We start from the raw sequence: 27300 nt of genomic DNA, 5'->3' as shown, positions 1-27300 counted from the left end.
CAGGGCAGGGTAAGGCAGGCTTGCCTGGAACTGGGCACGAGGGAACTTTCTGGGGTAATGGAGATGTTCTATTCCTGGACAGGTGTGTGAATTATTACACAGGTGTGTGCATTTGTCAAAACTATACACACAAGATCTGCTCATTTCACTGTATATAAATTACACGATGATTTTTTGAAGATTTTATTTCTTTATTCATGAGAGACACAGAGAGAGAGGCAGAGACACTGGCAGAGAGAGAAGCAGTCTCCCTATGGGTAGCCTGATAGGGACTCGGTCCCAGGACCCTGGGATCACAACCTGAGCAGAAGGCAGACGCTCAACCCCTGAGTCACCCAGGTTCCCCACACAATAATTTTTCAAGTAGTTTCAAAGGACTGTGGGCTTTGGAATCAAGCAGACCAGCAGATCAACCCCTAGACTTTTTCAACCACGTGACCCAATGGATTCTCCTTTGTGTTTAAGCCAATTTGAGAGGATTCCTGGTGAACCCCAGCCTCTTCTCGTCTGTGCACAGCCAGCCCCCCTCACAGAGCACACAGCATGGCCCCCAAGCTTAGCAAATGGTGTCAAACGTCCCAATCAATGGCCCTGGGGCATTTTTAGGGGTGGACTTTGTTTCTACAAATAAAACCTTATCTAAAGCAAATGAAGGTGATTCTGCAGATGTTTCCATTTTCATTGCACTGAAAACTGTTTCCTTGTTTAAGGGCCATTTGAAGTCCCCAAAATTTACCTGGCTAGGTTTTTCCTGCATCCCACACACGGTTGTGGAGCCTCTCCAGTGCCAGGTGCTTGAGAAAGAACAGTGAATAAGCCAGCCTGCAGTCCTGCCCCCATGGGGCTTGAGTTCTGGTGGCAGAGATCATAAAAATGTAAATTAGACTTTGATAGGGGATCATTTCTGGTGCTGATCAGAGCTCTGAGGATAAAAAGTGGTGGATGTGAGAGAACGTGGCAGAGGGTGGCGCTGGGGGGCATCAGGCTGCCTCTCTGAGGAGGGAACCTCTCTGAGATAACAGACTGGGAGAAGGAGCAGCCTCTCAGACAGCTGGCGGAAGAGCGTGCCAGGTGGCTGGTGCATAGGGAGGGGGGCCCTTGAGGCTTGGCCTTCTGAGATCCTAAAGAGGCAGCTGGGACCAATGCTGCCGGTTGTGCTCTGCCTCATTTGCTGTGCAAACCCTACATCTCTCACCCTCTCTGAGCTTTGTTTGATTATCTGAGCCCTGAGACAAGGTTTGGACCACCATCTCTACGTGCCATTCCAACTGAGAGATCCAGGAGGGTTTGACAGGACACTTGCAGAGCACAGGCCACACTCTCTTAAGATTTGGAGTCCCCAGGGGCAGAAGACCGAGGGACAGAGTCCACCAAGGCAGTGCCCTCTGAGGCAAAGGGGATAGAGCCGAGACTCGAAAGCTCTGACAGCTTTGCTGCTCCAAAATGAAGATGTTCTCCTGTCTCCCATCCCTGTCTGCAGGAACAAAACAAGGTGGCAAAAACCCAGAGTGCTCGGCTTAGCTGTCGGCAGCCCTCCGACTGGCTGCAGCCTTGGAGATAAATGGTCCCGTCAGCTGCCGAGGAGGGTGAGCTCAGGATTTCAGATGGAAATGAAATAAGAGGGAACGCAGCCCAGAAGCAATGCAAAGTAACGACAAGGGTACTAAAATCTTCCACTGCAGCAAGACGGATGCTCAGCGGGGCACTGACCTCAGACCTGGGGACACCGGCAATGAGCTCATGCCCAGGGGCTGCTGGTGGGCCCTGTGCTTCGGGGATCCATGGGCTGTCTAAGGGGACCTGGCCCGGGCTGGGGGGCGGGGGGCACTGCTTTCTGGCCTCACCCGCACCCTGTGCTCCCCTTGCTGAAGCCTTTTTCCCCTGCTTGTCTCCGGATCTAACAGACCTGCGGGCCGGCTCATTCAACCTGTGCCAAGGAAAGAATGCCCCAAACCTGACAGGAGGGAGATAGGCTGCATCCCCAGAAAATGAGGCAACAACCCCAGCCAGAGGAAACAACAATAACGAATCCATCATCTATCGGTGCCTCCAATCCTGCCAAATTCGAGATCCCAGGTCATTCCGGCTGTGCTGCAATCGCAGCCTCACGCTTCCTGGCTGCATAATCCTGTACAAGTTACCAACCTGGGCCTCCGTTCCCCTGCTCTAAAATGGGGGAAATAATAGTACTGCCCGCAGAGGGTGAGAAATATATGCGGAAATCTGAGAACAGTAGGCTCTCAATAAGTTAATTTTAATTTTTTAAATGGATTGTTTTATATTCACATTAAATACATCTCTGCACGTACAGATAAAGCAAAATGGTACCAGCCAGGTTCAAACCCCCATGTGAGTTCATTGATCCTAAGAATCTATGGACTGGATTCATAGCAAGCACCCTCCTGGCTTTCCCCTCCCTCGTCTACCCAGCAAATCTTCAGCAATCATGGCCAGACCATGCTAAGCATCTGCTGGGACAGAGCACTCTGATGAGCTGTCTCTTTTTAAAGAAAAATGCTGAAAGCAGGGGTTAAAATTTCAAACGCCTATGGGGGTCAAAACAATAAACCGGATGAATAAAGGGAGCCCCCTGTTAGACATGAAGGAGTAGTGGGGACTCTGGCAAATCAGAGAATGAAAACTCCATCTAAAGGAAAAAGTTGTCACCAGCTCTAGCCAATTTTGGCCAGGGAGGAATATGAGGTTCGGGGTTGGCACATCTTCTGTGTTTTCAAGGGAAGCCAGAAACCCAGATTTTTATGTGAGATCTGATTTACAAATATTGTCACATAATTCATTATTTTTAAAACATGGAGGCCCTAGCAAGGTGCACCTGTTTGCATCCTGGGAGCTAAAGGACAGAGCCTTCCCAGCTGTTACTGACTAGCAGACAAGTAACCTCTCCCTGCAAAACCCAGAACACCCAGCTGCACTAGAGCAAAAGGAACTCGAGACAAATCTTAATTAAACTCCAGGCAGAGAGCCTATTAGTTGATAAAGGCTTTGGACAAGAGTGAGGGAGAGTCCCCTGAGGGCTGGGGCAGTGGAGGAAAGCCAAAGAAAGTGGTGGACTTTGAGACAGGCTTTGAGGGCCATCAGGACTAGGAAAAACCACAATCTAGAGGAGGGATGGAGGGAGAAGGAGAGTTAGAAGGAACTGGAAGCTCTGACTCAGGGCTCTGCCCATTCAAACATGGATCTGAAATCCCGCAGCACTCTCTCGAGAAGATTCTATTAGAAAGGCGATCATAAACTGCTCTGGGCTGATGGCATTTGGAGATAGCAGGTTGTAGGGTCCTCACAGGAGAAAGGACAGAGCCCAGTTCCCTGCATGGCCGGAAGTCCTCTACCTCATGCAGATTGCTCGAAGCACACAGATCTGCTTATGTGCAGTCTCCCTCAGTAGAATGTAAGCTCTTCTAGGGCTGGAAATGTGTCTTGTATCGCGAGTGCTTGCTCGGTGCTTGGCCTCTAGAAGGTTCTTAAAGAATGTGTGTCACGTGATCCGATGAATGAAACCAAAGAATAAAAAGTAAGACATCAAAGAAGACGGTGTATGATCACACTTCCAAAACAGGAAATTTCCCCCAGGACAGGGAAAATAAGCCAGAAAATCAATGCTCATTGCTCACAGTAGCGACAAAGATTCAGTGTTTGCACAGAGGAACACCTGCCTTGGGGTACCCAGAAGAAGACGGTGGTGTCTCATAATGACCAGAGTCAGTAAGGCCTAAAAGAGCCCCAAAGCCCCCAGGAGATGGACACAACGCACAATCCATCAGCTCTACTGGGTGTCTTGGAGGGCTCTGGAACTAGCGTCAGATACACCCCTTCCCTGGATAGATGGTACAGCCGAGAGGCACAGGGCACCACCGAGAGGACTCGTGTCCATTCACCCACCTTGTCTAGTAGCACAACCTGAACCAGAACCCAGCTCTCCTGACTGCCAGTCCCGAGCACCCTGGACGAGGAGCCAATCTGGGGCACTCAGCTGGGATGCAGAATTTCAGGAAGCACTACAAAGCTCAGCAATCAAGATAAATGACATCTTGATGCAATATTTTTTAAAAAATCAGAATTGAGTCCAAAACAAATCCACGATGAACAAAACACCAACTTTGAAAATAAAGACTTGAATACAGCCGTGCCCTTGCACTCCCCAACCTCACCCTCTGCACCCTGATCTGGGCCAGTAGGCCCGCAGGACCAGGTGAGATGGGGAGGACTAGTTATGTGGAAAGCTTAGGGCGGGTCACTCCGAGTAAAAGGACAGAGCTCTTGCTTGGGGGTGTCCAAGGCACACAAAGACAGAATGCCTGGGGCAAAGTGATGGGAGGTGTCAGAGGTGGCCGTGAAGCCATCCCCACCCCACCACCACTCAGAGAGCAGCACTCTTCCCACTGGGTGTGCACTCCTCAGACACCCAGTCACATCCCTGCCAGGAGCCAAGGGAGAAAATCCCATCTCCCATGGCCCCCCTCTCCAGGCTCCTTTCCTAACTCTTGCCAGTTATCTTGCAGATTGAAGCCCTCCCATCTCAAGGAGAAGGTTGCATAAAAAAAAGCTTGGACAGCTCTGGATAACCCTTCACACCATGGAAAAATGACCTGGAACTTTATGACTTACTGACAGTTGGTTATGAATGGGAAGGAAAGCATATGCTTAAACTGCTGGCAGTAAATCCCTTTTAAGGTATTTCTGAGGACCAGTGAAGCCGCATCCTCCTCCTGCCCCCATACTAATAGCAGCTTCCTTCCCATGACAGGCTTGGGCTTTTAGGTCAGACGGGCCTGGATTCGGATCCAGCTCTGCCATCAACTGTGTGCCCCTAGACAATCCGCCAAGACGAGAGGTCAGCGATTCATGCTTCCAGGGGCCCTGCAGTCGTGCAAATGACATGACATGGGCTCAGGGGCTGAGGTGAAGGGGTGTCCCCAGCCCAGCAGCAGTGCATGGCTCACTGGAGGGACGTCAGCCAGATCTCTCCATGTTTCTAAAGAAAAAATACCATGTGAAATCTCCCCATTTTTAAAGGTTGGCAACTAATTTGCAATTTTTAAAAAAATTAATCCAGCAGAGCCAAAGAAAACGGGTCTTAGAGCCAGAGCCAGAACCCATTTTGTGCCTCTGATGCCTACAAACCACCCAGCAACCTGCCTGGCACCTAGTAGGTGCTCAGCAAGCATCGATGGTTCATCTTTCCAGAAAACCTTCTCCGGCATCGTCAACGTGCATTTCCACACAACAGCTTGAGAAGGAATGCTTCTCAGGAGGGAAATGAAGATATGATGAGACGAGCTGAAAATCTGGAAAGCTCTAAAGGGAGGGAGGAATTGCAAAGAGGGAATTCCTTAAAAGGATTTAAAAGAATTTTATTGGACATAGTTTAGCACAAGTCAGGGATAAGATCAGGCCGTAATTCAACTCCTGGGCACAGCAAGTGAGTCTGTGTATGTGGGTGGATTGGGGGGGTGCGGGAGGAAAGGACTGTCCCTACTGATGGTCTCCAACCAGCGTTTCAGGGTCCTCTGTCCACAGATCACCCCAATATTTGTCTCTGGCACATAGTGTTCTGGGTGACCCAGCCCCCAGGGGCAATACTCCTCTCCCAGGAGTGGTCATAAGGGTGTAGGGTCCCAGCTGACCCTACACCCCAGTGGATTCAGTAGACCATGAGGGCTCTGAAGTCAGACCTAGCTGGGATAGGCTTCAGTCTTCCACATCGATGGTTCTTTTTTTTTTTTTTTTAAGATTTTATTTATTCATGAGAGACAGAGAGGGAGAGGCAGAGACACAGGCAGAGGGAGAAGCAGGCTCCATGCAGGGAGCCCAACATGGGACTTGATCCCATGTCTCACCCTGGGCTGAAGGCAGCGCTAAACCACTGAGCTACTGGGGCTGCCCCAACATCAATGGTTCTCAAAGTCCCAGACCAGGAGCATCAGAATGACCAAAGAACTTAGGAGAAGGGTCCCGCCCCAAACTACTGACTCAGAAGTGGGGGGGGGGGGGGGGCACTTCTGCATCTTCATCCTGTGCTCTTCAGAAAGCCCTATATCTCCCTGGGACCATCACATCTACCCCCAATAGATGTTCCTCCCAACAATTATTTCAGAAACCTGGTCTGTCGGTGCCTGGCAGTGTGGAAGATGCCGGAGGGAGCACACATAGTCCCAGCCCTGATGGAGCCCGATGTCTAGTGTGGAGAGGGACAACAAGGGACAGACAACAAAGGAAAAGAAGATACAAATGCCAATTTTCAGACAGGAGAGGAAGGCAGGGGCCCACTGCGTAGGCACCTTATTTCTCAAAGTGTGCTCCAGGGGCCACCTGATGCCAAAGCTCACACAGCTAGGAAGACCCTCCCCAGTACCTCCCTCTGGTGTCCCTGCGGTCCCTCAAACAGGCCTCCCTCTCCTTCCTGCTTCACGGTCATTGCCTTTACTGGGCCGCCCACCTGGAAAGCTCTCTTAGGAGATCCTCCTTGTTCGGGGCTGTGTGAATGTCCCCACCTCAAAGGTCTATGGAAAGTGCTCTCCCCCTCACTCTGCACCCCCCACCCCTGCTCTGGCTTCTTCCCTGCCCCCCACCCCCCCCCCACCCCCCACGGACTGCAGTCTTGCTCCCTAGCTAGCGGTTTCCTGGTTCAGCCTCTCCGTGAGCAGGTGAGTTCTTGCGGACAAGTCCTCTGTTTGCGGTCACCTCTGCGGCACCAGTAAACCACCTGCTGCCCAACGGACCCTCTTTCTCTTCAAGTCCCAGGAAACGTGGGCTTTCAACTGCGGAGCCCGCTCCCCACCCCCGAGGGTCGAGGCTGGAAGGATGAGGAAGGGGGGCGGGGGGCGAGGCAAGCGACCCTCGGAGGCGGGCTCTGCGGGGGCGCGGGTTCAGGAAGAGCCGCTAACCCGCCCCGCGCTAAAGGGCAACTCCTACCGACTCCCAAGCGAGGCCCGACGGGCTGCCTACGCACGGGGTGCTGGACCCGGGACCCCAGGCCCGGTGTGAGCGCCCCGCGTCGGGCCGGGCGTGCAGGCGGCCGGGCCCCGCGGCCCGAGGGAAAGGCGCCTGGCGCGGCAGGTGCGATCCCTGAGCACTTGACGCTGCGGGCCGTGCGGTCCCTGCGGTGGCACCGGGGCACTCGGACCTCGCGGGAACAGCACACGACGGGCGGCATGTGGCCCCGGGGCGGCGGAGCGGGGGTGGGGGGCGCTTCACGTGGAGGACCCGCGGGGGGCACCCGGGCGGCGGGGGAACGCAGGTGACCAGGCGCGCGATCCCGGGGTATGCGGGGCGCACGGACGGCCCCGGGGCAGCGAGCGGGGGAGCGCGGGGGAGCGCGGAGGGCCGGGGGCGCGGAGGGCCGGGGGCGCGGGAGGCGCGGGGTGGGGGGCGCGGGGCGCTGGGTCCCGGCCCGAGCCCGGGGGGCGCGGAGGGCGCGGGGTCCCAGCCGGAGCCCGGAGGGGGGGGACGCTGGGGTCCCGGGGATGCGCGGGGTCCCGGCCGGAGCGCGGGGGGGCGCGGGGAGGCGCGAGGGGGGCGCGGGGCGCGGGTTCCGGCCGAGCGCGAAGTGGGGGTGGGGCGCGGCGGAGGGCGCGGGGTACCGGCTGGAGCGCGGGGAGGTGCGGGGGGGGATGCGGGGGAGCGCGGGGTCCCGGCCGGAGCGCGGGGGCGGGGGGCGCAGGGCGCGGGTCCCGGCCGGAGCGCGGCCCACCCGACGCGCGGGCCCCCTCTCCCCGCCGCGCGCCCCCTCTCCCCGCCCGGCGCGCAGTCCCTCCCTCCGTCCCGCCTCCTGCCCCGCTCCCTCCCTCCCTCCTCCCTCCCTCCCTCCCTCCTCCTCCCTCCTCCCTCCTCCCTCGGCGGCTGCGGCGCGGCGCTCCCGGCGCACTCGGAGCGCGGCGGGGACCGGGAGGCGGAGGCGGGGCGGCCCTGGGTCCGAGTGCGGAGCGGAGCCGGGCCCGGGGACCGAAGTTGGCCCGCGGCTCCGGGAGGCGGCCCGGGCGGCTCCCCGCCCCTGCGCGCGCCCTCGCCCGGGACCCGCCGGCCGCCCGGGGGGACGGCAGCCGCGGCCGGGCCAACTCCGCCGCGGAGACGCCGTGACGGGAACTTGAGGTGGGAACTTTGCGCGCGGCAGCCCCGCCGGCGGCCCCCGGCGCCCGCACACTCGCTCGGCCCGGCTCGGCCCGGCTCGGGGCGGGGGCTGCCCGGGGCGGGGAGGCGGGGGCGGCCGGGGCGGCGGGAGCGGCTGCGGGGGCGGCGGGGGGCGCGGGTCCGGCTCGGGCTGTCCCCGGCGGGCCCCGGGGGCGAAGGGCCGGCCGTGCTCCGCCGCGGGGCCGGGGCCGGGGCGGGGGGCGCATCCTGGCCGCCGCGGCGGTTTCTGGATCCCGGGAGGAGGGAGAGGTGGAAGAGGGGGCGCCGGCCCTGGCTTGTTCACTCCACCTTGGGCAGGGACGGAGCATCTCCACCAGCGGGCTTCATTAAGTCCGTCATCTACTCAGCCAGCTTTTATGGAGCGCCCAGTGTGTGCTCGGCGCTGGGGATTCCGCGACAGCTGTGGTCACTGGAGGCTCTAGCATCTCATAGGAAAAGTGGGGGTGGCCTCCTCAGCCTCAGGGACTCCATACCCCCCCCCAGGGGCTCTGCCAGGGTGGACGGGAATCTTTGGATAAGGCAGGAAAGGAGAGAAGTTCGTGCATTCATGAATTGGACAAAGATGGGTTGAGTGAGCACCTACTAGGCGCGGGTCACCATGCCGAGTGCCCGACATGCATTATTTCATTTAACAAACAGTTCCTGAGCTGGGACATGAGGGACTCTGAAGGAGAGGGATGGGGTGGATGGAAGCATCTTGCAGCTTGGAGCGAAGTAGGGATTAAGCCCCAGCCCTTGCCTAGAGGAGGCCCAGCCTGCGGGGGTGGCTGACTGCCGCAGCCCCCATGTCTATAGGGAGAAGCAGAATGGCCCTTCCTTGGTTCCTGTAATGCAGTCATTCTCAAAGAGAGCGGGAAAACTGAAATAGGTTCTTGGATAGGAAGAAAATGTCCTCAAAAAGCTCCTTAGGGGAGGCTGATCATGGCGGGAGAGAAGAGGGGTGGTGTGGTGTTGGGAAATACTGGCCTAACGTTCCGGGTGAATGCAGACTCCGACCGATAACGGTTTATTAAAGTTGTCTGTTCAGCAGGCATTTTCTTAAGCACGTAAAGGGTGCCCGGCACCAAAGTCACCCAGAGGATGAGAGGACACAGACTTCCTTCACTGATACCTTGAGATAAGTGCTGGGGTGGGGGGCGGCCAGGAGGAAACAGGAACTGCTCTGATTCACTGGGGGGGTGGGGGGGGCTCCTGCTTGTATGAATCTGAAGAGGTTTATGCACTAGGGTGTGTCTGATACCCACACACTTGACTGCAGTCAGTCACTCCTGAGGAACGAGTCTCCAAGGAAAGTTCGGCATGCTGGAGACCCAACGCCAGTGCTGGGGCCAGGGCACGCTGTCTTTCTTGAGTGGATTTCTTGGGTTCTCCCAGACCTGAGCTTGACCCTGGTGTCCTCTGTCTTGGACCCCAGCAGAGGCCCCTCTGGAGTGGGGAATGAGGGAAAGGTGTGTTTGAGAGACAGGCTACGATGGCCTCTGGGGATGGCCCTTATGAGTCACTCCCTAACACTGCCCATTCCAGTGGAAAGATGTCTATTGTGGGACATGCCCCAAACCCATGGGGGACTGAAACAAGGCAGCCTTGATCCCCGTCCCAAAGTTTGGGAACCCAGGCCGGGGGCACCCTGGAGCCCAGCCAGGACAGATCTGGGAGCCCAGCTCCATTCCCACTGCCACTTTGAATTCTCTGCATCAGACACACAGCTGGGCCCCAGCGAGAGGCTCAATTGATGCCCCCAGGGAGCATGAGAGCAGAGAAATGTGTTCTGGATGCAGGGCTAAGACACTCAAACCAGAACTAAGGAATTAACCCCCTGGACCCCTAAAAACTGTGTTGACTGGGCTGTCTTTCTCCACCTCCCCTTTCTGAATACATGATAAAGAGTCAGCATTTCCGGTTGCCAAAGACACAGGGGTCTGGGAATCTACTCCCGGGTGATTTATTAAACCCAGAAAATGTAGTCCCTGGGTGGAAAATGGTGGCTGGAAAAGCCACTCTAAATAGAATGAATAAGAACAGAGAGGCAGGAAAGTCTAGCCTGCAAGCACTCAATCACCCTTGGCCATTTTTATTATGTAGCAGACAGTATGTGGTTAACAAAATCAGAACACAAAGTAGCATGCCACACACCGGATCTGAGCGATTTGCCTCAGACTTGTCCCTGCTCTGTGGTGACTGTGCCTCACACCTGCGTGTCCCCAGGCAGGCATGTACAACCAGGCTCTCCCTCGTTCCTCAGTGGCCCACCTCCTCAGTGGCCCACCACAGCCACCAGGTGCTGCAGCCTTAACACTTATTAAAGAGAAAGAATGGAGGGACTGTGTATGCAGCTGTCCCCTTCCTGCTGCCCAAGGTCCCGGCTACCCCCCCTCCCCCCTCCCCCGCTCCCCACCACCAGCCTCTTCCTCTGCCTATGCGCCTGTGCTCCCAGGTTTCAGGCTGCAAGGAGGCAAATAGAAAAGCACTTTTGGCTCCCCTACCCCACCCCAAAACACGTCCTGGTAGAAGGCAAATGTGCATTTGGTGTTATTTTGCCACAAGCAGAATAAGGAGGCTCCAGAAGCCACTTGGTCTTTTCCATGGCAGGAGAGGTGGACTCTGGCACGCTTACCTTGGGGAAGCAGGTAGAGATGGAGGGAAGAGCCCAGCTCCCAGCAAATACTTCACTATCACCAGTGTCTTGGGCCCAGCTCCCAAGCTGCGGGACTGAGATCCATCCGGTGTGGTTGCGTGGTGATGAGGATGGACAGCAGGTAGCTAAGAAAGACAGACTCTCCATGTGGGTGCCGCATCTCGAGGCGGTCCAGCAGGCTGGGACCTGGGCCAGCCTACTGGCAGGATCCATTTTGATTAACGTTTTAATTGGGAATTGATGCAGCATGACCCGCCTCTGAGTCACCCCAGCCAGGAGCCCTAACCCTGACAGATGAAGCCCCTGGCAGGGGAAGGGCAGCGTGGAGAGATCTCAGGGTGAGGGAATAGCCCAGGTTGAGAATCGTGATGTGAGAGGTAAAAAACAAAGCCCGAGTTGCCCAGGAGAGAAATGCTCTTCCTTTAGAAAGTTGCATTTGAGGTTGTGTTAGTTCCCTCCTGCCACATATTACCACCAATTTAGTAGTGGCTTAAAGCAACACGAATTTAGTATCTTACAGATTGGGGGATCAGAAGTCGAAAATGGGTGTCATTGACCTAAAACCAAGGGGTTTGCAGGGCTGTGTTCCTTGTGGCGGGGATTGGGGGGGGGCGGTAATCCCACTTCCCTGCCCTGGAATTCCAGCTTCTAGAACCTGCCCACACCCTTGGCTCCTGGCCCCACATCACTCCGACCTCTGCTTTCACCATCCCATCTGCCTCTCTGGCTCTGACCCTCCTGCCTCCTCTTTAAGGATCTCTTATAATTCGATGCGGCCCCACCTGGATAATACAGGCTCATCTCCCCGCCTCAATTAAATCTCATCAATTTAATTAATCACACCAGCAAAATCTCTTTTGCCACGTAATGGCCCATATCCTCAGGGTCTGGGGATTAGGACATAGCCCTCTTTTGGGGGACCATTACGCTGCCTACTTTAGGGGCATGCCTCATCGGTTTATGTTACAGATGGGGAAACTGAGGCCCACCAGAGTGAGTGATGTCGTGCCAGGTGAGAGGAGAGTCAGCACTGAAGCCTCCCTTCTGGAAAATGTTTTCGGCTTCACATTTCTCCTCTGAGAAAGGAAATGTGAAGGGAGGTGCCAAGCTTGCTTCACAAAAGCCATTCTAGCAAACTCAGAGCCCTAACATGTGCAGACACAGCTCCAAGCACCTACAAGGAAGTATGATAATGACCCTGGTTTATAGCTGAGAATGCTCAGGCACAGAGAGGTGAGGTTATTTTCGTCAAGGTGCACAGCTAGAAGTGGTGACACAGGCATCCCGGCCCAGAGGCCACACCGTCACCTCTGGCTGGTACCTGTTCACGGCACAGGAGGGCTCTTCCGTCGGAGGCCAAAATGGCAAGTCAGAATTTGACACCACCAGGAGTTTTGTTGATTCCTTCCCCTGCTCTTATGTGAATATACAATAGGAATAAATGTGTTTCCCCCAGCCGTGAGCAACTGCCTGCTTCTCGCCATCACAGAAGACTTTCCAAAAGCGTGTCTATAGAGAGATGGGAGATCAGTCCTGGCTTGCTACAGGTAGTTCCCCCTGGGAACCAGTAATCCAGGGAGACAGTCAAAGAGGTCAATACCGAGGTCAAAGAGGTTTGCCTTGGAGTCCTACAGACGTAGATTGATTGTGGCCTCGACACTCATATCCCCAGAGTCCTGAGTTTTTATTGTCAAAGCCTCAGTTTCATCATCTATGAAATGAGGGTGTTAGTGGTAGCAGCCTGGCACAGCGCCTAGCACTTTGTGTGCAATCAAGGGTGGCCATGGCTGTTGTCATTAGAGCACCGTGCGTGTCCAGCACTCTCTCTGCCTCCCCCTCCGACTCAGAAGAGGGGCCGAGAACTCCGTCCCAGGGGAGGGGCTCAGGACTAGAAGGACAGTCAGGAGAGAGCGGTGGTTTGGTAAAAGTACCAGGAGGTATTGTAGCAGTTAGGATCAGTGCATCACAGTTTATGGAACCCCGTTCATGACCTTGATGGGAGGTGAGCGATCTGGCGACACTGCTAATTCCTGCAGCAAACCTCCATTCACTGGGTCATCACAGCAGCCCTCTGCATGGGCATGCTTCTCCCCCCTTTATAGGGAGAAAAGAGGCGCAGAGAGGGCAGGTGACTCGGTGGGTGCAGATGACCGTCTCAGGCCAGAGGGTCATGAACAGAAGCAGCTGTGGTGGCCGGGCAAAGCCTGACTTTGTCCCACCCCGCTATCCCCTCCTACCCTGCACCCCTGTGTCTAGCACCTCCATTCGCAGCAGACACTGACCACAGAGCGGCCTCTGCCACTCAGAACTCCTTTCAGGGTCAGTGACCATTTCTCTTTGGAAATGAGTACTCAGCCCTCCGTCAGAGCTTGGGCACCTCATCATTCTCCCAGGAGGAAGGAAAAGAAGCTGCATGGGAAGTTTCAGCAAATCTGGGGGCTCCCAAAGGGGAATTGGACCAAGGCAGCCTCAGTGCAGAGGTTTTTCCCTCGAAGCAGAAGGGTTTCGACTTCTCCAGGGAAGTTCCCCAAGATTGGGACCCACAGAGCTTTCCAGAACCCCCAAAGAGATGGAGGAGTGGGTCAGGAGGCTCCCCACCAATATCCAGAGCTTCTTGCAGCCCCCAGCCCCTGGGGTATGGACTCCAGGTATTCAAGACACCCTCTCTTTTTATCCCTTTTGAACTTGAGCATACATGAGAATCTGTGAGGGAGCCTGCCAAAAATGCCAATTCCTGCCCTCTCCCCCCGCCTCCTTCGGGGATTCTGACCAAGAAGGTCTGGGGATGGTCCTAAGAATCTATCTCCACTGAGCACTCAGTGCAATTCAGAACCTGGTGGCTTGGTTGGTTTTGTGCTCTTCATTTTCCTTTACCTGGATTAAATCCCAGAGTTGTGTTAACCACGCTCTTCACTTCATGCCACTATCCATCACTGGCCTGTGCCAGCCTGCCTTACCCCTTGTTCCCACATTCCACACCACCATCCTGCTTATCCCCTTCCCCTGTCCTGCCAGGCACCCTGCCTGTAGTTGATATAGATCCTTCCATGTGCTTGAGTCTTTGTCAAATATGTAACGTGTGTGTGTGTGCGTGTGTGTTCATTTACATAAATAGCATAGTGCTATAAACTTCTGTTTCTTTTCCACTCGGCATCATGCTTTTAAGATCTAAATGTGTTGCTAAACCTACATCTAGTTCAATGCTTCTAATTCCTGTGCAATGTATAGGAGTCCACCATCTGTGTCTACCACGACTCACTTGGCCCGCCCCCCAGCCCCAGGATGGACACCAGGGGGCCACAGGCAACGCAGGGCACGCATTCTTATACCTGGTTCCTCCCTTGGGTCTGATTCCCCAGAAGCAGACCCTGAGTCAAGAATCTGAGTATAGATAATATCTTACTGTGTGCCACACCCCTGTGGACCCTGGGAAATACACCCAGGACTGGGATTCCTGGGTCAGACAGCAGCAACACCCTTCACTTCCCTCAGCACCCCTGATGGCTTTTCCTGAGGCTCTACCAGACTGTACTTCCTCCAGCAGGGAGCTCTGGGGGTCAGACAAATGCTGCATTCAAATCCCACTGGATCGGGTCAAGAGAGGAGTCACCCTTGGCTGGTGAAGAGAAAGATGAAAGACCACCCTCGTAGCTAACAGTACAGCAGGTGTCTGTTGAGGGTTCACTGTGTGTCAGGCATTGGGCCAAGCATATCACCCATGTCATCTGCCTTAGTCTTCACCATAACTCGGGGAGGTAGGAGCTATTCATGCCCCCATTTTACAGACGAGGATAGTGAGTCTCAGAGGTAAGGTGCGACTTGCCCGGAGTCAGCGTAACCGGCCTTGAACACAGGTCTCCTGGTTCCAGAGCCCATGGGCTCTTCTGCTTCCCCAGATTGGACTGGGGGAAGCTGTTCCCAAGCTGCAGTAGGACCTGCTTTTTGTCAACATCCCTGTGTTACTCTCTCCTATTGCTGCTATAACTGAGTACCCCAAACTGACTGGCTGAAAACAACACAAACTTCTTACCTCACATTTTGGAAGACAGAAGTCTCAAATGGGCCTTACAGGGAGGGCTAAGATCAAGGGGTCAGCAGGCTGCATTCCTTTCTGGAGAGGCCAGGGGAGAGTCAGGTCTTGTCTTTTTCCAGCTTCTAGAGGCTGCTGCTGTCATCAGCCTGTTGCCCCTTTGACCTTCAAAGCCAGCAGTGGCCAGCAGAGTCTTCCTCACACCGTATTGCACCCCTCTTTCCTGCCTCTTTCTTCCATCTCTTAAGGACCCTTGGGATGGCTTGGGCCCCTGGAGAATCCAGGATCATCTTCCCATCTCAAAGGCAGCTGATTAGCAACCTTAATTCCTCCTCTTATGTAGTCTAACTTATTCACAGGTTCCAGGGATTAGGATTAGGGCATGTCCCCCAGTGGTGTCTACCTGCCTTAACCAGGCCTGGTGTGGAGTATAGCTTCTATGGGAGAAGTGGGTGCTGGGTGCTGGGCACAGGGAGCAAGCACCTTGGCCTCTGGGCTCTGCTCTTTCTCTGCTAGCCTGGTCCTCCTGCCCTCTACAGCCTAGCGCTGTCAGATAGCTGATACTACACCCACCCCCAACACACACACAATCATCAGGACAGCTTTGGTGTGGTCTGACTCCATCCATCCATCCATCCATCCATCCATCCATCCATGCAAGCCACCCTCATCCCTACTGTCTCTCCCTGCTTTGCCCATCTGCCCTCCTGTCTATCATCCCACAGGCAGCAAATGCTGCCCGCTATGCAAGGCTCATCATAATGCCACCTAGTGTCACCTCAGTGAATGGCACTACTGGAATCCATTCTCTTTCCCCCTTACCACACTCCCCTCCCACATCAAGTCCTGGCAGCAGTTCCTTCAAAGTCTATCTGGAACACAGCCAATTCTCCAGTCTCCTCCACTGGTCCAAGCTTTAGTTGACTCTTTTGAGAATGACTGCAGAGAATTCCAGCCTGATGTGCCCGGCCTGCCTGTAATCTACTCCTGAGGACCCCCGCCTCCATCCCTTGGAGAGTGAACCCCAGCCCCTTGTCATGGCTTACTAGACTGTTCCATCTGGTGTCTTCTGACTCCCACACTCAGCTTCTCCCACCTTCCCCTCATTCCCTGCACCCCACCACTTGGCCTTCTTTGGCTTGACCACCCAAGCCCACCCCCAGGTCAAGGAGCAAGCTCTTCCCATTCCCTCAGCCCTAGACACCCTCCTCCAGGGCCTTATAGGGTGGATTCCTTCCCACCCAACCTCAGCCTCCAGGCTCTCTCCTCTTAGAAGCCCTCCTAGACCCCTCCAGCTCATGTTGCCATCATGTTCTTGCTCTCTTTCCTGAAATGATCTGTATACTTACTTAGAGACCACCTTCACCATTGGAATGTCCACTCCCTGAGGACAAGGCTGAGTCTGTCATGGTCTCTGTCATGCCCATAGACCTGGCACAGGCCCAACGTGTGGAAAATGTTGAATGCCAGCCCAGAACTCCTCATCATCCTCATCATCCTCAATATCACAGCCCCCTTCTTGAGTAGCTTTCCCTTCCTAAGCATCCATAGACCCTCAGAGACAAAAATCACTAAAATCCATCATGCTTTGGACGGACAGACCTAACACTGTAGAGAAATCTTAAAAGACCAAACTTCTCATGAGGGTATCAGGCTGGGTAGAAGGTGGCATTGCTTTCCAGAAGCAGGGTTTGGGGGCCTGTTTGATTTATGAACTTCACTGGAGACTAGAGTCTAGCATGCAGAGCCATCTCCCTATAGACCCATCAGGCTGGGTATCCCCAAGACCAAAGGCCCAGGAGAAGTGTGCCCATTCCTCCTCATTTAGCAAATCCCAGCATCTAGCCTTCCAGGTACAAGCAGCTTGCATGAAGCAAGGTTTTTTTTCCTTCTCCATGCCAAACAGTGTGCTGAGGCAGGATAACTTTCCACATAGAATGCTGAAGCTTTAACTCACAACTGACATGGGTCATGAGAGAAAGAAATGAGGGATTGCTAATTGGGGGAGCTTTGTGCCAGAGGGAGAGCTGGGAGCTTGAAAGAAGACATTCTGTAAAAGGTGATTACAGCCAAGGGGGTTTTACAGGGGCTCTTTAGGACTTGCAGGACAAGAGGAAGGTTCCTTTTCCTCCGTCGTCATTCTTGCCAAACAGAATGTCACTTTTCCTCTTGTCTTCTGTGACAAAGATAAAACAGGGGAGCTGAAAAGCGGTACCACTAACGTGAAGTGCCTGAAAGGGATTATTCTCACTCCTCCAAGGGAGTCTGGCAGGCTGTGCCTGAGGAGATGGGTTCCAATTTTAGGTGAAGTTCAGAAACATTCTCAACACTCTAAAATCTAATCATTTTCATTTCAAACGCAGGTGTACCTAGTTTTCCAGAACCCAATCTCTGAACCTGTAGCTTTCCCCAAAGATAAATGAGTGGAGCAACGATTTGCTTTCCGTAAAAGAATTTCTGGTAGGAAGGATTCTCTTTCAAATGGAACCCCCCCTCGGCTCCTGTTGAACACTTTCTTGTCCACAAAGGTGTGTATGTGCGTGCGTGTGTGTGTGTACGTGCGTTTCCCCTGAGCAACAGATCAGATACAGATCGACGCTCAGGTATTGGAAATGGGTTTCCATCAGAATTGGTAGACTTCTGGTACCACTTGCTTCCATGGGGGACTGGGCTGGAGGGAGGGGTGGTGATTTTATAAAGCAGAGTATTAGACTCTTACTTCTTTCCTATGGATCAGCCTAATTCTGGATGGCTCTACTGCTATAATCTGGGGCTCTCAAACTCAAATGCCTACGGGGAGCCAGGAAGGAAACATACATGTGAAAGACAATGGGTACAAGGAAGATCCCAGGGAACGGGGGACTGTGGTAGATTGTAACATGTGTGCCCTGCCTACAGCGGGCAGTCATTTCTCAGCTGGAATTCAGGCCAAATGTTGCCAAATAGTCTTTTTTTTTTTTTTTTTTTTTTTTTTTTAAGATTTCTTCATTCATGAGAGACATAGAGGGAGAAGCGGGCTCCCTATGGGGAGCCCAATGTGGGTCTTGATCCCAGGACGCCGAGATCGTGACCTGAGCCAAAGGCAGACGCTCAACCACTGAGCCCCCCGGGCACCCCAATAGTCTGACTTTTCAAGAGAAACCAAGAATATAAATTTTTACACAAAATTCTTCAATTTTCAAAATCTTCTCCAAGCCAGGCATATTACGTGTGAACCAAATTCAGCCCATGAGCTATGAATGAATAAGCAATGTCATGCTAGTAGCACACACCTTTAGTTAGCTGCGAGCACTGGGAAGGGAGGAGCCTGTGTAAGCGGATACTTTGACCTCAGGTTCTCAGAAGTGCCTTCCTCGTGTTGGCCTCATTCCGCAACTACTTCTTTGAGCTCTTACACTGCTGGACACAGAGATGCAGAGCTGGGTAAAGCCCAGTTCTTGCCCCACAGAGCGAGCAGCCTTATAAAGGAGCCAGGCTTGCACACAGATATAGTAAGGATAATGCTGCAGGCACAGGGGTGAGAGGACTCACCCCTGGGAGTGAACCAAGGAAGAACCAAGGAGAGGCTTCCTGGAGAAGTGGACGTGCCTGTCCAGCTCACCCCTATAACCTCAAAGTATCACTATTGTGATACTTAGGCATTTCTTTGGACATTGCCTCTTATTTATGGCCATTGATAATGGGCTTTCCACTTATGGAAGCAATGCAAGGTGTCTCTTTAAGGTAAACACAAATAGTAATAATGGACAGCAATGATTGAGTACCTACTGTGTGCCAGGCATTGTGTTATTAAGTGCTCTTAGGCACGGAATTCATTGAATCTTCTCTAATCCTATGAAGTAGGTCAAATGGTTTTACCCACTCTCCAGATGAGGAAATTGAAACAGATCAAGGCTGAGTAGCATGCCCAGGCCATGAGGCTCCAGAGGCTGTGCTTGTCCCCACAAGTGCTTGGAAGTCAAGGTTCAGGGTGCCCACGTGGTTGGCTTCTGGTGAGGACTCTTCCTGGCTTGTAGGTGTCTGTCTTCTCGCTGTGTCCTCACCTGGTGGAGAGAGAGGGAGCTCTGGTGTCTCTCCCTCTTCGCACAAGGGTCCTGATGGCTTGGGCTAACCGTAATCACCCCCCACCCCAGGCTCTGCCCCCTAATACTGGCCCACAGGGGTCAGGGCTTCCGCTGGGAATCTGGGGGCAGGAGCGGAGGTGGGGGTGACACAGTTCGGTCCCTAACAGTGAATGTCTGCAGAATCAGCACTGTCGGCCGAGACTCCGGCGTCACTGAGGGTCTGTCCTCCCTTCTCCACCCCAGGCCCGAGGGCGATGTGAAGGCCCAACATGACCCTCCTACCGGGAGACAACTCTGACTACGACTACAGCGCCCTGAGCTGCGCCTCGGACGCCTCCTTCCACCCGGCCTTCTTCCCGCAGGGCCAGTCCCTCAAGGGCGTCTTCTACCGCCGGGCGCAGCGGCTGCGGCCCCGGCCCCGGCCCCCCGACGCGCCCCGCCAGGCCGGCCAGCCCGAGGACCGGCGGCGCCAGATCATCATCAACGTGGGCGGCATCAAGTACTCGCTGCCCTGGACCACGCTCGAGGAGTTCCCGCTGACGCGCCTGGGCCAGCTCAAGGCCTGCACCAACTTCGACGACATCCTCAACGTGTGCGATGACTACGACGTGACCTGCAACGAGTTCTTCTTCGACCGCCACCCGGGCGCCTTCGGCACCATCCTGACCTTCCTGCGGGCCGGCAAGCTGCGGCTGCTGCGGGAGATGTGCGCCCTGTCCTTCCAGGAGGAGCTGCTGTACTGGGGCATCGCCGAGGACCGCCTGGACGGCTGCTGCAAGCGCCGCTACCTGCAGAAGATCGAGGAGTTCGCCGACGTGGTGGAGCGGGACGACGACGACGACGAGCCGCTGTCCAGCGAGGACCCGGGCAGCGAGGGCCCGGCCGAGGGCGAGGGCCGCCTGGGCCGCTGCATGCGGAGACTGCGCGACATGGTGGAGAGGCCGCACTCGGGGCTGCCCGGCAAGGTGTTCGCCTGCCTCTCGGTGCTCTTCGTCACCGTCACGGCCGTCAACCTGTCCATCAGCACCCTGCCCAGCCTGCGGGAGGAGGAGGAGCAGGTAAGAGCCACAGCTGCGCAGGGAGGCTCACTGCAGTGAGGGAGGGTCTCTAAGCTCAGGAAACAGAGCAGTCTGCAGCCCCCTCCCCAACATCCACATCCTTCACACGGGCGCGGTCACCTCCACCAGGAGGCCTTCCCTGACTGCGCTGGCCGAGCAGCATCTCCAGTCCCTTTCTGACAGCCTGTTTACATGTGTTGTCCACCTCCACGTTCAGACACGAGCTCCGTGCCTGTCCTGGTCTGTCCCGTACCCCCAGGGTCTAGGACAGTGTCAGCATGGACAAGGCACTCGGCCACTCTGTGGAGGGAACGAATGAGCGAGTACATGAATGATGCGGTTTATGGTGTGCCTGCCCCGAGCTAAAGACATGTCATCAACCTTTATTTCACCCACATGAGCCCTATCTCAACCTCCCTAATCCCCTCATTTAAAAATATCCCAGAACCGTTTTGTAGGTCCTGCATCTAATTTTTATCAATAGTTAATGCATGTGTGCACTTGTGCTCCGATAAGGAGCATCTCTGTTAAACAAGAGAATGCGTGTAAAGTGTTTGCTCCGTGGCCTGACCGAGGTGTGTGCCCGGTTCTCAGGGGCAGCATGCGGCACGCAGTTAGCAGCAGCCAGTTCTGCCTACAACTTAGCATTCTCGGTGACTCTTCCAGCAACCCCGTACATGAGGCGTTCTCATACCCAGCTGACAGACGAGAAGAGTGAGGCGGGGCAGCTTGCCCAGACCCAGGTCTGACTGAGTCTGAATTCTACATTCTTGAACCAAGAAGTCTGGGTCCCACCTGGCAGCCCAGGACTTCATGTAGCCCCACAGAAGTGCGTGACTGGCCCACACTGTGCTCCCTAAAAATTCTACTCGGTTATCAGCATTTCAAAGTGAAGTGTTTTGCATTTAAAAATTCAAACTCTCAGCTTCTCAAAATATATACAGTCCCAGCACCCTGGCCTGCAGTCCACGCAGCAGCTGTGGGTGGCAGCTGAGTCTATGCAAAGTGCGTGTTCCCCCCATCCAGCTTCCTAATGTATGAAATCTCTGGGTTTTTTAATGGGGACCCTCTCCCCCATACTGGGGAGCAGGGTGGGGAGGTTTCTAGAAGCATAAAAGCATACCAAAACATTTAGGCAAGTACAGATTGTACAGGCAATGGAGAAATAGGTTTGGCTGTATGAACTCACTTGATCTTAGCCAAAAGGCCGAGAAGCGATGTATGAACTCAACACAAACATCGTGCCGGCCAGCATTTATTGAGCACTGGCTGTGTACCCCGCACGTGCTAAGTGCTTCACATGAAGTGTCTGATGGAAAATTGGAACTACTCACGACACAAGGGTTTTTCTGCATAAGGGAGGAGGTAGTGATGGCTTTTGCATTTATAATACATGGGGCGGGGATGTTTCTGGCACTTTTTAATACACTGAATTTTTAAAGTGAATATTAAAAAAAAATGACACTCAACCAGTAAAATCAATTTTTGATCAGCAGAAGAGGGAGTGATGACGAGGGCAGGGCTAGAGCCCAGTGGCCTGAATTTGAATGCCAGTGCATCCACTCTGGCTGCACATCTGTAGATCAGTTGCTTAACCTTGCTGTGCCTCAGTTTCCTCACACATCCAAGGGGGCTGTGCACAGGCTCAACTTCACAGTGTTGAGAGGATTCAGTGAGTCCAAGGGAAGTGATTGGAATAGTGCCGGGCGCTTGAGCATGCAGGAAGCGCTAACTATAAGGATTACACACACCTGCCAAAGAAAGAGAGAGAGAGAGAATGCTCACCATTTGAGAACTGTCTGGAAGTACCTGCACATGGTATAAGTTTTTTCTTGGCTCCAACATATGCAATCCTGATTTTATCAGGAAAATACTCATAAAGCCACTGTTTTATTCAACTTCTGACATTTACTTTTTTTTTTTAATAATACCTGGACTTTTCTTGATTCAGTGAAAATGCGGTTCTTTGACTTCATTCTGGAGGCCAGTGGGGTTCACTGTTTCACTTGCTCCTTGAGCATACATTTGAGCGCCTACTGTATTCAGGCATCACCAGGCATGCAGGGGGGCCAGAATGAGAATGCCAGCTACAAGGACTTCAGGTCTGGTGGAGGAGGGACAGTGACACCCCTGTGACCATAAGTGTGAGACATAAGCCAACGGAGCTGTTAGGAAAGGCCCATCAACTGTGCTGGGGGTACTTGGAGGAGGCACACTCCAGGAAGGCTTCCTAGAGGAGAGGGCTTCCCATCCCAGAGGGCTGAGACCTCAAAACCCCACCAAGTACTAGTTCATTTGTCTCCAGTCTCTAACATATTCCTAGAGAGAGAGCTGCTAGTACAGGACTCCTAGAGTCCAGCTGTGCCCAGGAATGACAGATGCCCCGGGCTAAAACCATGTGTGCCTTCCCACTCTGTCACAGGCCCCTCTGAGGTTGAGGCCCTAAGTCACTAGGGACAGTCTACTGTCCACTTCTGTTGCAGACCAGAGACAAGCTGGCAGCCTGCATGCCAAATGCAGTACACAGATGTGTTGGAGTGGTCCACAGAGTGTTTGCTTTGTATTGAATTAATACATTTAAAACCCAAGAGATTTCATGCAAAACTCCACATTTCCAGCCTCCAGCCTGAATTGTCCTGGCACGGCAATCAGGAGCCACTTAGCAGGACAGCTGTGCTCTCTGGCCGGCCTCCACCCCGCCTGGCCCAGCTTCCTCGGGTTCCCTGTGCCCACCTGGCCTTGAGTTGGCGCCCTCATTTAACACCAGTCCCACGGGCTTCCATCCACCCCAGTGACAAACATGAATTTGTCACTTGTCAGGTGCTGGGCTGTTCCAGGTACTGGGGTCCTGAGAGTGGATGATGCACAAGCTACCCCTCCCTATGGGGCCATGATCTGCTGGGCAAGGGAGGGGGAGGGTGGAAACAGATAATAAACATGATCAATAAGTAACTTATAAAGCATTTTAAGAGATGATGAGTTCTCTGAACAAATAAAGCAGGAAAGGAAGAATCAGGATAGAGGACAGAGGGAGGGGGGACATTGAACTGAGGGGGTCATGAGCCGGAGGAAGGGAGGGCAGAGCCATGTGGGTGTTGAAGAGGACTCCTGCAGAGGGAGCAGAAAGTCAAGGCCTGACTTGGGGGCACAGGGGTGCGGGGAGGAGCCTGGGGTGTAGGCTGGAGCACAGGAACAAGGCAGGCAGGGGACTGGGAAGTGGGAGAGGCAGCAGCCAGGCCCTGTGCACCCCCGGAGCTATCTCTCTGAGCCATGGAGGGTGCTGACCAGAGCACACACGGGATCTGATTCACGCTCTCAGATCCCTCTGGCTGTGTGTGCAAAATGAACTGTAGGGACCAGGGATTCCAGGAAGGAAGTGGCTGCAACTGTCCAGGCAAGAGATGATGGTGGCTGGACCAAGGTGAGGGCAGCGGACACATGAGAAGTGGTTAGATTTCTGGAATCATTTTAAATGAAGAACTGATGGGATTTCCTGAGGACTGTATGAGAGGTGTCAGAATGAGGCCTAGTCTCCCATCCTGAGCAACTGGAAAGGTAGGATTGCTAAGAAGGGAAAGCACTGGTGGGCGGGTGTGCAGGAGAAATCAAGAGCCCGAAAAGGCTAATTGTTTCCACCCCAAAAAAGAAATGATAATTACCTGGCATGACATGATAAAGGTGTTAGCTTAAGGCTATGGTGGTAATCCTATTGCAATATGTAGATGTATCAAATCAACATGTTGTACACCCAAAACTGACACAATATCATATGTCAGTTATATCTCAATAAAAAGAATTTTAAAAAGAAATCAACAGTCCAGTTTGGGATGTGAGACGCCCCTCAGACACCCTAGGGGAGCAGTCCAGGAGGCAGCCCCTTCTGGGGTCTGGAATCCAGGGCCGAGGTCTGGGCTGGGGAGGGAGATGAAGAGTGGTCGTTGTAGGTGCTTCAAGCTCTAGGCCTGGCCAGGGTCCCCAGGGAAGTGAGCTTAGCCGGGGACCGGGTGGGACCAGGGCCAAGCCCGCGGCCTTGCAGGTGGGACCACTGACATCTCCCCTGACCTCCTTCCCCCCCACCCCCCCGCCTCGCAGGGCCAGTGCTCGCAGATGTGCCACAACGTCTTCATTGTGGAGTCGGTGTGCGTGGGCTGGTTCTCCCTCGAGTTCCTCCTGCGGCTCATCCAGGCGCCCAGCAAGTTCGCCTTCCTGCGGAGCCCGCTGACGCTGATCGACATGGTGGCCATCCTGCCCTACTACATCACCCTGCTGGTGGACGGCGCGGCCGCGGGCCGCCGCAAGTCGGGCGCGGGCAACAGCTACCTGGACAAGGTGGGGCTGGTGCTGCGGGTCCTGCGGGCGCTGCGCATCCTGTACGTCATGCGGCTGGCCCGCCACTCGCTGGGGCTGCAGACGCTGGGGCTCACGGCCCGCCGCTGCACCCGCGAGTTCGGGCTCCTGCTGCTCTTCCTCTGCGTGGCCATCGCCCTCTTTGCCCCCCTCCTCTACGTCATCGAGAACGAGATGGCCGATAGCCCCGAGTTCACCAGCATCCCCGCCTGCTACTGGTGGGCCGTCATCACCATGACAACTGTGGGCTATGGAGACATGGTCCCCAGGAGCACGCCGGGCCAGGTGGTGGCACTCAGCAGCATCCTCAGTGGCATCCTGCTCATGGCCTTCCCGGTGACCTCCATCTTCCACACCTTCTCCCGCTCCTACCTGGAGCTCAAGCAGGAGCAGGAGAGGGTGATGTTCCGCAGGGCCCAGTTCCTCATCAAGACCAAGTCACAGCTGAGCACCATGTCCCACGACAGTGACATCTTGTTTGGAAGTGCCTCCTCGGACACCAGAGACAACAACTGAACCCAGAGGACGTGCCCCGCTGCCGCCGCCGCCACCACCACCGCCACCGCCAGGACACCCCCAGCCCTGCCTGCCCTCCGCGGCTTGAAGCCATCGCCGTCACTACAAGAAGCCTTCAAAGGCACGTGCTGCTCTGAGCGCGGCCCTGGCGCAGGACCCGCGCCAACCACACCCCGAGAAGGAAGGCTGGGACATCCACAGAGGGGTCCCTACCCTCCGCCTCCACAAGTGGGGCAGAAGCCGGTCAAGAGCCCAGCACACACCTATGACAGCCCCCTCCAGCCCCCCCAGCTCCCACCTCTGTTTCCCCCCAACAAGGAGATGGCTTTGTCCTTTCCACCATGTAAATAACATGCCCGGCAAAGACTTGCGTTATGGGTCCTCCCAGAGGGAAAAAAGACAAATTTCAGCAGCAGTATGTCTGCGTTTAGCGTGGACCGTGTGCAGTTAAAGCAAAGCGATGAAAAAGGGAGAAGATGCCTTCCGTGGGGCTCTGAAGAGAGGACGCTGCTCTCCAGCAAAGCCAGCCACCGTGGGTACCGGGAGGACGGGGCCTGTTTCCTTGGCTCGTTCAGGCCTGGTCGGGCCCGGCAGGGTTTGGGGAACAGGGAGAGAACAGATACCTTTGGGGAAATTGCCAGTAAATACTGCATTCTCTCCTGTTTCTCTTTGATTCCTCCTACCTCCTGGCCTCGCTTCCTCCCCTTTCCTTCTCCTCCATCCTCTGTTCTCTTGTTTTGTACCTTCGGGTTCTCAAACCTTTCCCCAAAGGCACCCCAGTGGTTAAGTGGACGCGGAGGGGCCCATCGGCATCTCCGACTATGGAAGTGAAATCGTTTCATTTTATCTTTTAAAAATACTATGGACTTTCTTCTCTACTCCACATGTATTGTAACAGTCTAACAAAAAAAAAAGTGATTTAATCACTTACCTGAATCTAAATCTAAATCCAGAGTGGGATTGATGCTTTGGGAAGATGGGCCGTGGTCCCCCGGGGAGTCTGAGAAGCACTGTCTGGAGCCTGCAGAGGCCTCCCTGTGCCCTCCAGAGGCCTGCAGAGCACCCACCCGGCTGGGTACTGCTCCCGATGTCACATAGCGCGGGTGAAGCCCCCCCGGCCAACCAACAGACTGACCTAGTTCGAGGGCATCAGAGCCCCTCAGTGCTTCATCCCCCGGGGACAGCCACACCCTGGCTTCACCCTCACAGGTACGACAACATTGCTGTCTTCGTCCCAAACCCGCTGCTGCCCTGGCCGCGGCCGCTCCCCTGGGCTGACCGCAGGAAGCACGCTCTGACACAGATCTGACCACCTCACTGTCCTGCCTGAGTCCATCGGGGGCCATCCCCTACATTGAGAATAAAACCCTAATGCCCTGAGTGACTCAAGGGCCCTGTCCTCCCTCCAGCCTCCATCCCGCACCTCTCTCTGCTTTGCTCACTGCACCTGGCCACGGGGCCCTCCAGCCCGTTCCCATCTCAGGCCTTCACGTCTGTGGATCCCTCTGCCTGGAATGCCCTTCCCGAAGAACCCTGCATGGCTGCCCCTCCCCTCACCTCCCTGACCACCTCTCTAAAGAAGGCACACCAGCACCTCCACCTAACTCCCTCCTACCCTGCTTGATCTTCACCGGCCTGTCCACCTGCCACGTTGTCCCGTGTCTTCCCTGCCACTCGATTACCGTCTCTCTCCTGCCCAAGGAGACCAACACTCCTCTCGCGCTGTGAGTCCCTACTGAGTAATGAAACTCGCTGCTGACTCCCAGCACCTAGCACAGGGCCTGGCACCTGGTAGGTGCTCCCGAAATGTCTGTGGAGTGAATGAATGAAGGGAAACGGGAAAGACGGCCAGAAAGTAGAAACGCCTTCGAGCATGTCATGTCTCTATCTTGGGGGGGTGGGGAGGCATGGCCATCTCAGCATGGGGTACACACAGTGAGGCAGAGTGGAAATATCACTTGAGTCACGAGGACCTTGTGAAAGCCTCCCCTGACACCTGCTTCCCGTGACTCACATCTGAAAAGTAAGTTTTCCGACTAATTATCTCTACTTTCCCCAGCCTGGTGGGTGTCACAGCCATCAGGCATTGCTGTCATGGTAATAATACCGTAGATTTATGGAATGACCTTTAATTCTGCTCCCCCCCCCCCCCAGAGGCTGTGAGAGACAGGAGATCACTGAAGATGCTAAACAGACAGGAGCGTGACACAGAGAGGTATACAATGGAGCCGTTTAAAACTCAATGGAGTGGAAAGCAAATACCATGTGGGGTGGAGAAGCCCCAAATGGGACAGCACCTGGTGGGGGAGGACAGACTCTAGGGTCATAGAGGAAGAGCTGGGGTCTCGCACAGATTCTGATCTGCGCTGGTGGCCGAGATAAAGGCCCAGACTTAGGCACCTCTCCAGACCTCCCCTGAGGGACAGAGGGGCTCCAGACACTGACCTGCACATCCAGAGGGAGCTTAGGGTCTTTGGCCCTAATAAGAATTAGGAGGCCTTG

At 54.7% G+C, this 27300-nt stretch overlaps 1 protein-coding gene across 1 annotated transcript; it reads left to right on the top strand.

The window, feature by feature from the left end:
* The first annotated feature begins 8017 nt into the window (after positions 1 to 8017).
* On the top strand, positions 8018 to 25746 carry KCNG1 (potassium voltage-gated channel modifier subfamily G member 1). The gene is made up of 3 exons (XM_038572605.1): positions 8018 to 8109; positions 19121 to 19935; positions 24028 to 25746. Exons 2-3 carry the CDS (start codon positions 19147 to 19149, stop codon positions 24796 to 24798), a joined length of 1560 nt encoding a protein of 519 aa, XP_038428533.1. The 5' UTR covers positions 8018 to 8109; positions 19121 to 19146; the 3' UTR covers positions 24799 to 25746.
* The last annotated feature ends 1554 nt before the right edge of the window (positions 25747 to 27300 follow it).

The sequence above is a fragment of the Canis lupus genome, chromosome 24, assembly GCF_011100685.1.
Source record: "Canis lupus familiaris isolate Mischka breed German Shepherd chromosome 24, alternate assembly UU_Cfam_GSD_1.0, whole genome shotgun sequence".
Classification (NCBI taxonomy): Eukaryota; Metazoa; Chordata; class Mammalia; order Carnivora; family Canidae; genus Canis; species Canis lupus.
Note: the sequence above shows the minus strand (reverse complement) of the source record. Positions and strands in the feature narration are given on the sequence as shown.

Coding starts and splice junctions, on each gene's coding strand:
- KCNG1 (XM_038572605.1), top strand. CDS start 19,147: ATGACCCTCCTACCGGGAGACAACTCTGACTACGACTACAGCGCCCTG. Junction 19,936..24,027: donor TGCGGGAGGAGGAGGAGCAG/GTAAGAGCCACA, acceptor CCCGCCTCGCAG/GGCCAGTGCTCGCAGATGTG.